The following is a 9902-nucleotide window of genomic DNA, read 5'->3' as shown; positions in this document are numbered from 1 at the left end:
TCGCTGAATCTATCGTTTACAACTTCACAAGGATGAAGCGGCCGACACGTCCCCCGGAGAACGTTGTTGCGACATCCTCGCCCGACGAACAATTAATATACACTTGATGCCCCCTTTGCCTTTCTCATTTAATAAAACTCTTGCACTGGACGTTCAGCAACCAATCCGCGCAAGCATACATTGAACTGAATGGCCCGTCCGTCGAGGTAGGCTTTGAGTGATGTCCTGAAGAAACATCCGTTTGCACTGTCCATCCCATCTAGTGGGCAGTCCGTTCGGTGCTGGCTGGTTGCTCTGCCGTCTGCCGTTCTGCTGTCCGGCCCCGACAGATCACTTGGACTGGCATCAATGATTGACGGGCAGACCGGCGTTTGGAGGTATATTCCTTGTGTCCGGGCCTTCCTCGGCAGGGCACGTCAGCACATTCATTCCGCACTCACTCGCTGCGACGGAGGACAGGGGAATATCATCGCGAGCTCCAGCGGACCCTCCCTACCTGCCTGTCTGTCCACGCACGGCAGCCACGGCATCTCCTTTTGTGTTGGCCGATCGCCCATCATCTGATGGATGGAGAGGAGAAAAGACCAACGGGGTCGGGGACGAGACGACGACGACGGGGTGGCCGGGTGGGCGGGCCCATCCTGCCCTCCTCCTCTCCTCTCCTCTGCCGGTAAGGTAACGTTGCCATCGACCACGTGAAAAGGCCACCTCCTTTTCGGCGCTTCGCGGAGCCGGCCCCTGGGCGCCTATCGCGATCGCGAGTGGCGACGGGCGGACGACGACGCGCCGGGGCCAGCCGGCCGGGCGAGGAGCGCCCGTCCCCGCCGCGCGCTTGCCTTGCCTCCCGCTGGTTCGCGCGCGGCAGCCGGGACGGCAACGTGGGCAGCCGCACGGCCGCTGGCGCGCGTGTACTTGCGTGCCGGGAAAATAGTTCCGGCCTCATCCAAATCCATGGAGTAAATGCTGGAGACAGCGACCAAAGCAAAAGTGATACGCGGCACGGAGCAGAATCACAAATTTTAACAGCGTTTTGAGCAGCACATTGCAATATACTTGGCCAATAACACAAACGTTGGCTGGCAGTGATGCTTCTGCTCGGAGAGTTTTCCCATAATGGAGCTGCATATCCACGACTACAGTCTTACAGGCCTCTGCAGTCTGCAGCAAGGAAACCAATTAAAAATGTGGAGCTCTAGGCTCTAGACAAGCTAACAAGTCTGAATGACTACAGATGCATCACAGCGGATCAAAATCCCTCTTGAATTATCTTCGTCAACCTTTTGAGGCAGTGCAGCACAAGTTAAACCCGTTTTCACTATGGTCCTAATTGCTATATGCCAACAATTGTAGTTATCCAAGCTTTCCAAGCTCCATCTTTTTCTTGATGGCGCGATGACCATGGTACACGAAAGAATCGATGATGCCAGCAACAGTGAAAATACCTGCCAGAAGCCCACAGCCATGGGTTAGAAATTTAAGACTCTTGCTTATTATCCATTTTAGATAGCACCAAAAGGTTTTCCTTTTTTGGAGGAAGCTCAAAATAGTTGCAGGTAGAAGTTTGTTACAGACCTCCAACAATAGCACATATGTTTGTCAGGAAGTGAAGAAGCGATGTATTTTCTTCAGTAAAATCAACCTGTCAAGGAACAGTCAGACAAACTAGTGAATTTATCATAGAGGATGACCAATACCTGTGCAGAAGGAGATTTTCGCATGTTAACGAAAAGAGACCAACATGATAAGAAAACTCAGTGTCAATTCCAAGTAATAAAGGCAGTGCCTGCTTTACGCTTTTAGAGGAACAGGTTGATTGAATATCAAAAGTTGCATGCTATCAAATGGTCAATGGATGACTCAGGCTGGATAGAAAAGAAATGTTTGCCAACACTTCTGACTATACAAATGATCACAGGGATATCGTTCATAACCTTAATTGGTGAAAATTCGTAGAAGAAGTATACACCAGGTGGAGGCCTAGGATAGCCAACTGCCTCTCTAAAGTGCTCTGTCACGGAAAACTGCAAAAGGAAACAGAGAATTATTCACAAACTTAGGCTTCAGAAGTACAACTAGGCAAGAAGATCTGTGGCTATTTACCTGATTTGAGTGAATCTTGCGCCCCCTGATATCTGTGTAGATTGTTGGAACAACCTGTACAAAAGATATAATTAGCAAGTTGAAGCCATGGAAATCTGTATTGATATATTTTCATGTTCGCAGAAGCTTAAACATAAGGAATCATATTAAAGAATATGACTAGTAATTACCAAAAATTTACCTTCACAAAATACTGGTACATCCCCGTTAACCCATTGGAGTTATCCTGTATCCACTCAACTCTGGAACGCTTGGGGAAATTAGACCATGCAAAAGTTGTAGAGCAAAGTGAAATGCAAATTACAATCTGAAGTTTAGTCTAAGTTCCAAAGAATACCCATCAAGAGGATTGACAACACCTGGGAACTCTTCCCCAAAGGACAGCTTGTTTATCTTGTGACTTATCTGTTTCCAGTAAAGTGGGGAATGGACAAATATCAGTTTACGGTTATGAGCAATATGATAAGTGCTCCGACAAGGATAAAGAGAATTTAATTTAGCTCTACTTGCATTGTAAGTTTCTGGTTGGATGTTCAACAGATCTTGCAGGAAGTTGAATGACTGGTCCAAGCTTTTCCCAGGGGCAAAGTGAAAATTGCCAGCTACTTTATTCACATTTACAAATCCATGGATGGTACAACCTTCCCCTTTTTCATCTTTTAACCTTTGTACATAGCCCTCTCTCTTGCACTGGAATTTTGAGTATATTTGATTAAGCAAAACATAAGAACAAAGCAAAACATAAGAACCAAAACCTTCTACATGAATTAGTTGCATGAAGCACAAAACATTAGTGGAGTAATAGGAGGCAAGATGCAGTCATGCACAAACAAATTAAGGTGGCTTACACATTGTTTGTAGCTTTGAAGTTTAAAGAAATGGACATCAAGTACATGTTAAAAAAAAAGTGTCCGGTCATTAGCCAATACGGATACGAATCATAATTCCTATTATTCAGTATCCTTGCCCATAGTACAAACATATAATGACTATGTCACCAGGAGGTGGTTGCCTCACAATAATTTGTTAGATGATATGGAAACACTCCTCTTAATGAAACACGTGCCCAGACACATTCTCGGGAAAAAAATGATAAAGAAACACAAACCTATATAGCATAAATTAGTGTAAGCATAAGTCAGCTCAAGCTCTAACACACAAGACCTATTGAATATTTCTAATCATGGTAGAAACTATCTATTTAGCAAAAAATAACGCTCCCTATGTACAAGATAACCCGACTAAGGACCTGAGGACAAATCATGCATCACAAACTCATGATAGATGCTACACATATGGGTTATGTTAAGAGTTGACCCATTTCAATGAACATGATTGTGCTACACTCATAGACTAGCCAAAATTAATAGAGCACACAATACCTGATCAATTAATTCTACGTTGTTGATAGACCACCCTTTCTTCCGGTACGCATCACGAACTTCTTCACAGGAGTTGCAACACTGATCATCCGTCTGGTGATGTTGCAGGCACAAATATTAGGGCTTATTAGATAATGCAATAAAATTCTTAAGGAGAAATCTAGTGGTGTTTACTGACTGGAGTAACAGAGAAACCATGGGACAAATATGATCAGTGTGAAAACATTGCATGTACAAGTAACATCAATGTAACAATGTCAGAGATGTATACCTCCTCAGCACCATAACAAGATCCGCAGTAAACCTCGTTGTGGTCAAGCCTACCGCCATGCTTCTGTAACGGTCTTTCAATCTATACAAGAGAAACCAGGATGCAGAGAGGGAATTAGTTCAAGGGAAAACAACTTCCTGCAATAGAAATACGTCGTTATTCCACATTTGACAATTAGTCAAGGAAGATGGCTGCCTCTTAATGCCACCACCAAGCTTGAAATCGCTATTATACAAATCGGTCCATGTCATCTTTACAGTGGTCTCCAACATGTAATATGAAATTATGACCACAGTTTAAGGCTTTAAGCAGGTCAGTCCACGAGTCAGATCAATATTTCTTTATTAAATATAATAGTTTAATGTATTTACATTATTGTTAGCTCTATTTCTTATATAAAGAAGACTGTCATCGGGACATACCAAAAAAAAATTCAGAAGGTAAAAGAAAATATCAAAATAACAATAACTAACATGGTATCTCTAGGTACCTCTACTGGTTGAGGTCGAGTTTTTGTGTTCCAGGGAGGACTGCAAGTGTGTGAGGTGGGTGTGAGTTGTATGGGTTTCTTCACCCTTTTCCTTCTTAATATAATGATACAAGCGGAAGGTCCCGGGTTCGAGTCGCGGTCTCCTCGCATTGCACAGGCGAGGGTAAGGTTTGCCACTGACACCCTTCCCTAGACCCCGCATAGAGCGGGAGCTCTCTGCACTGGGTACGCCCTTTTTTTCCTTCTTAATATAATGATACACGACTCCCTTGTGTATTCAAGAAAAAAAAAATCTCTAGGTACCTCTACTCAGTCATAAAAAAGCTTATTCGAAAAAAAAAAGTCATATAAAAGCTCACTGAAGAGATATTGAAATATATGGACATTGCTAACATTATTAATAAACAAAACAAGTATAAATAAAAACACTTCTATGCATCATACCAGCAATCAAAAGGTACTGGTAAAAGAGAGTAATTCTGCGCAAATAAAAATCCATGTATGCTGCTACAAAGAGGGAACAAAAATCTGTACACAGTCACTTCATCTTTGTTTCATCTGCTGCATATTGGGACAACAGCGGCACAGCCGACAACACAGATGATTGAATTAGTGAGGGAGAGGGGGGGGGGGGGGGGGGGGGGGGGGGGGGGGGCTGGAGCATGGTGTACCCTGGGCTAACAGGGAAGTTGTTGATGGCACCAAGTTTGCATGTTCGTGCTAGAAACATGGTTTTCTTTCAGTTTTCACTGCAAAAAACGGATCGCCTCACTTAACCCATACCGCTCAATGGTATCTAAAAGACAAAAAACCAGCTCATCTGATTTTCCAGATCATTAAGCAGTCTCTGAGATAAACTAGATAAAGTGATAAGTTCTGGATTTTTTACAATTGAAATAACCAGTCTGGCCCCATTTTTTAGACCATGATATGATCAACCTATGCAGGGTCAAACCAGGGAAACTCCAGCCTATGCAGCCGTCTCAGTGCTAGCTGCCCATGTTCTACACTTCTACTTCTGTGAGACTGTCACTAGTCACTACAAGCCCCCCATGGTGCATCAACTTTGATCCAGGCTGGGCCTCGGTGAGGTGCAGCCCTTAGGCAGTCTGTTGTGCTGTGTTGTGTACCAGAACAAAGCGGATATTGCGCTCAGGGGGGCTGGCGCCCTCCTTATCTGGACCATTCATTTTGGTTGCTGCATCGGAGATGGAGACCAACGACAACTGATGTTTCAGCTGCCCAGTAAAAACTTCAGACAGGCAGCTCAATACTTTCTAGGGATGCAGAATAAACTGTCTACTCAATGGTCTATACTATTGCAGCATAAGTTTTCAGTTTCATATACAGCATGACTTCCATTTTTATCTGGTGAATGTTCCATCTTCTATAAGTTGCAAACCTCAATGGCCTATACTATTGCAGCATAAGTTTTCAGTTTTATATACACAAAGGCTTCCATTTTTATCTGATGAATGTTCCATCTTCTATAAGTTGCAAACATAAACGAACACCCAAACTAATGCAGGCACGTTTGAAGAACGTTTGAAGAGTCCGATATGGATATGGAAGTTTCAGAGCTAAATGTCATCACCGGTTTCCCATAAATTTGTGAGATACATGTCCATAAAATGGGAACCATGAAGAATAGAATTGCCGTAAAACCATCGCAGGTACTGTCGTACTGAACATAAGGAAAGCTCTGGTTCCCATCAGAAATTGCATTCCAATAAAGAACGCTATCATGAAACCTTAGCAAATCTGTGGAATCCATCTGAGGCGGCTTTCCCACAAAATCAGGTATGCATTCTAGTGGGTGGTAGGAGATTTAACCTTTCACCTTAGCACTGTGAAGCCAACTTCCGTTAGACAATCACAGGAAATGGTCCAGATAAGGAGGGCGCCAGCCCCCCTGGACGCCATATTATTTTTGTGTGCCAGAATTATGGTTCAGGCACTCTGTTCATGCATGCAAACAGTAGCTATCATCTTCTAATGGCTCCAATGTGAAATTTCTGTGAAGCTGTAAGCTCTATGCGCAATGCGCTGTGCATAAGTTCAGCACTTCAGCATGAACAGACCCTGATAGTCTAAAACATGACCAATAAAATACGCCCAAATGGCTATATTCCAGAGTAAGAAAAACCATGGCATTTGCTAAAACCAAGTCCAATTTAGTAAAAATCATGGCAAAACCAGGACAACTTCGCTCATATGCCAGTTTAAGTTAGAAGTGGAACGATATACCTTAGGGGCACCAACTCTGTCTTTTCTTGATTCAATTACATTACCAAGATGATCAATTCTTTTCTTTGTTATGTCATGTCGCTGCAAAATGGATACTTAGCCGGTCAGGAAACCTTTTATGCAGTAGAGCTTGGGAAACAACTTACAAGACGTAAAACAAAGAACAAAAGAGAAAAGTGGCGGAAATTGTTGCACATACTATATCATAATGTTGCTCTCCACTGACATCCATCGTATCAACAGCAACTAGAGAACAAGGAAGGGCCGGGAACGTAACATCAAACTGCAAAAGCAACTATGTATATTAACGATCCAAAAGAAAAGCAGCATCTTCACATACAGAAAAAATGACATATTCTGGACCTGGGCCTCGCCAAATTAGTAATTTCTGAATATTCTCAGCTAGCTGCTTGCTAATTGTTCTTTCATATTTGACTGTATAAACACTAGAAATAGCTTGTTCACTACCTGCCAAGTTCTAATGTGCCAAGAACATAACATGAAGACAATCTGAGGTCAAATCTTTAAGCAAAAAAAAAAATCCAAATTTTACACAGCTAATAGACCATAGACTAAGTTGAAGTGGATGAAACATGGCAAAGAACATAAGTTTCGATAGCCTGCTTTCTAAATATGGTAAGAGCTGCTAGAAGTTACAAGTCATTTACAAGGTTTGCAATGGGGAAATAGCATTGGGACTAACATTGATATGTAGTCTTTCCCCTCTTGAGGTATCAACAGTGAGCTTACTTTCCGTAGCAGAATATAGATAAAGCCCTACAGGAAAGTTATCAGAATATTAAGTTGACATACAGTTAATAAACTATTATTATCTAGATAAAGAGGCATGGAGCAAGCTACATTGTGAGAAGAGGTACTTGCAGCATCTAACAAGTTAAACTGTTCTTTGTGATTTTAGCATGAAAAAAAATAGCAAGTATCAGTTATAGCCCATAGTATGGGTAAAGGTTATCACACGTAGCACCATATAGCAACCATACTTGCAAAAATAAAGAGAACATAAATTTAGCATCAAACACAAACACCAAAATGATGGAGCAATTCCAAAAACTAGATGAAACCTAGTTGGGGAAGTTACACAGAAAACTAACTCATTGCAAGTGGTCACACAAGTCACAAAAAAAAGGGTACAAAACCAATTCCTATCCAGTCTTCTGATGACACCAACTAGGATACAACATCAACAAAACCATCACGAGATAACACACGACGCTGCAAATTAATATATGTACTGCAATTTTACACTGCTTATCAGCTATGGTACGGTATTTTTCTCTCACGACAAAACAGCATCCGCCGGCTTATCAGCGGCAGATACCATCAGCCAAACAGGGATTAACCAGGCCTGGTTAACTGCCCTACTCGAATTCTGGTGCACGTTAACCAGGCCGCGAGTTTTAACAAACTATTACTTCCAATTCACACCATAGTATGAAAACACGCACAATTCATTCCACCACAATCTACTCTCGTTCCACACCGAACCAAAAAAAAAAGGCACCAGATGGTACGGCCAGATCAAGCTCTGCCGCAGCTAGGCAAGCGAAATCGAGGGGGAAATCCAAGATGAAGAGGGGGATGATACATACGGATCTCGGAGAAGAAGAGGAGGAGGATGGCGAGGGAGGAGAGGATGGTGATGAGGCCGCCGGAGAGGGTGCGGCTGTAGAAGTCCTCGTTCACTTTCGGGTAGGCATCCAGGTTCCGCAGCTTGCTCCAGAGCTCCATCACTTCAGCTCACCGCCGGCGAGACCGCCGGAGCCCTGGGACGAGGAGGAGATCTACGGCGTGGCCGCGGGCCGTGGCCGCCGCGAGAAATGGGAAGGGTATATCTGGACTTTGTCGGAGCGAAGGGGACTAATCGGCGATTTTGTTTGGGTCCGCCATCCGTGTTGGGCTGTATGGCCCACTAGAAGGTGTAATGGACAAGAGGGGTGAAATTGCTCCCATCTTAGGGCCTGTTTGGAATGCAGGAATGCAAAACGAAGGAATAGAAAAAAACGCAGGAATAGAGTAGAGAAAAAGTCGAAAACTATAGGATTTGAAAACACAGGAATAAAAACTTTGGGGTGTTTGGATCCCAGGAAAACAAAAATGTCACATGTGCCCAAGAAACAAAGCTTTCATGGTTGAAAGCTTGAGAAAATATTGTAGGAATTTTTCCCTTGTGTTTCCTTGGATGCTTTTTTTCCTATGTTTTGTGAAGCAAGGTTAGCCTTTCCTTTGAAAAGGAATGTAACATTCCTTTGTTCCAAACACCAAGTGGAGGAAACTTTCCTATAGAATTCAATCATTTGTTTTTCCTTTGAAAATCCTCCATTCCAAACAAGCCCTTATAGTATCTCCAAGAGTTCAAAAAAAAAGTCTTCCAATTTAGGTTTTTTTTTGCAAGAATAGAAAAAATCCATCTCCAAGAGTTCTCAATCCCATCTTCCAATCTCTTGACACTTGAAAAAAATTATCAAACGCACGGATATATCTGCGCGTCTTCCACTCGCGTATCGATCTGCCAATCTAAAGTGGAAGGGTGTGGAAAGAATAGAGTATGAAAGAGTTTTGCAAGGGTTTCAGAGGTATGTTGCAAGGGTTTTGTATGGATGTTACAAAAGTAAAACGTTTTGTTGCATATGTTGCAATGGTTGTACACTTATGTTGCAAACGTTTGTTCCTAATGTTTTATCTGTTTTTTCATACGTATGTTGTAAGTGTGTTTATCTAGAGCTTACATATGTTGCACACATATGTTGAAATAGTTTTATCTGGACGTTGCATATGTGTTGCAATGGTTTTCAATTGTTTCATGTGTTTTTTGTAAGTGTTTCATATGCATGTTTTAAATGTTTCATCTGTCTGCAGACGTATGTTCTAGATGTTTCAAAAGTAAATTGGGTGTTGCATCTCCCTCCTCGCCTCGGTGTCTCCTCCTCACCTTCTGCTACCTTGCATCCTTTTTAGACTGGGGAGGGGCCATGCCGGGGGCCAGCGGAGGGGCGCACCGTGGGATGGCGGCAGGACGCGAGCGCACGCTCTCCCCTTTCGCTACGCGGGCAGGTAGAGTTTCGGTTTACTTTTTCCGTTACGCGGGGATGCTTAGATAGGATGCTCCCATTGAGGCTTGGGATTGGGAGCTGGGCCATGGTTCGGTTGGCTGGAACTGGGAGCTGCGTCCGGACGCGCTTTTGGCACTAGATGTCCGGGCGCTAGTGCCTCCGATTAGCTATCTTCAAACGTCTGTTTTTTTCTTTTCTCGGACGACAAACATGAGCCACTGGATGATGATCTGACGGCTAAAGATCATGGTGCACTGTTTATCTTCCGCAGCTCGCCACTTCATAGCCTGACCCACTACCAACCTCTCCCGCCGCTCTGGCCAGCGGCTCCCGCGCCGTCG

General features: G+C 43.3%; 1 protein-coding gene across 1 annotated transcript; it reads right to left on the bottom strand.

Annotated features, from left to right (window-relative positions):
• Positions 1–1061: 1061 nt before the first annotated feature.
• Positions 1062–8385, bottom strand: LOC136545653 (uncharacterized). The gene is made up of 13 exons (XM_066537654.1): positions 8101–8385; positions 7194–7267; positions 6690–6773; positions 6491–6571; positions 3754–3834; positions 3483–3575; positions 2611–2790; positions 2438–2505; positions 2282–2342; positions 2101–2154; positions 1932–2021; positions 1573–1639; positions 1062–1442 (listed from the first exon to the last, which is right to left on the bottom strand). Exons 1-13 carry the CDS (start codon positions 8237–8239, stop codon positions 1351–1353), a joined length of 1164 nt encoding a protein of 387 aa, XP_066393751.1. The 5' UTR covers positions 8240–8385; the 3' UTR covers positions 1062–1350.
• Between the last annotated feature and the right edge of the window lie 1517 nt (positions 8386–9902).

The sequence above is a fragment of the Miscanthus floridulus genome, chromosome 1 (assembly GCF_019320115.1).
Source record: "Miscanthus floridulus cultivar M001 chromosome 1, ASM1932011v1, whole genome shotgun sequence".
Taxonomy (NCBI): Eukaryota; Viridiplantae; Streptophyta; class Magnoliopsida; order Poales; family Poaceae; genus Miscanthus; species Miscanthus floridulus.
The sequence above is the reverse complement of the archived record's forward strand: the minus strand, read 5'-3'. Positions and strand labels throughout refer to the sequence as shown.

Coding starts and splice junctions, on each gene's coding strand:
- LOC136545653 (XM_066537654.1), bottom strand. CDS start 8,239: ATGGAGCTCTGGAGCAAGCTGCGGAACCTGGATGCCTACCCGAAAGTG. Junction 2,506..2,610: donor TCCAACCAGAAACTTACAAT/GCAAGTAGAGCT, acceptor TACTGGAAACAG/ATAAGTCACAAGATAAACAA. Junction 2,155..2,281: donor TGTACCAGTATTTTGTGAAG/GTAAATTTTTGG, acceptor TCTTTTGTACAG/GTTGTTCCAACAATCTACAC.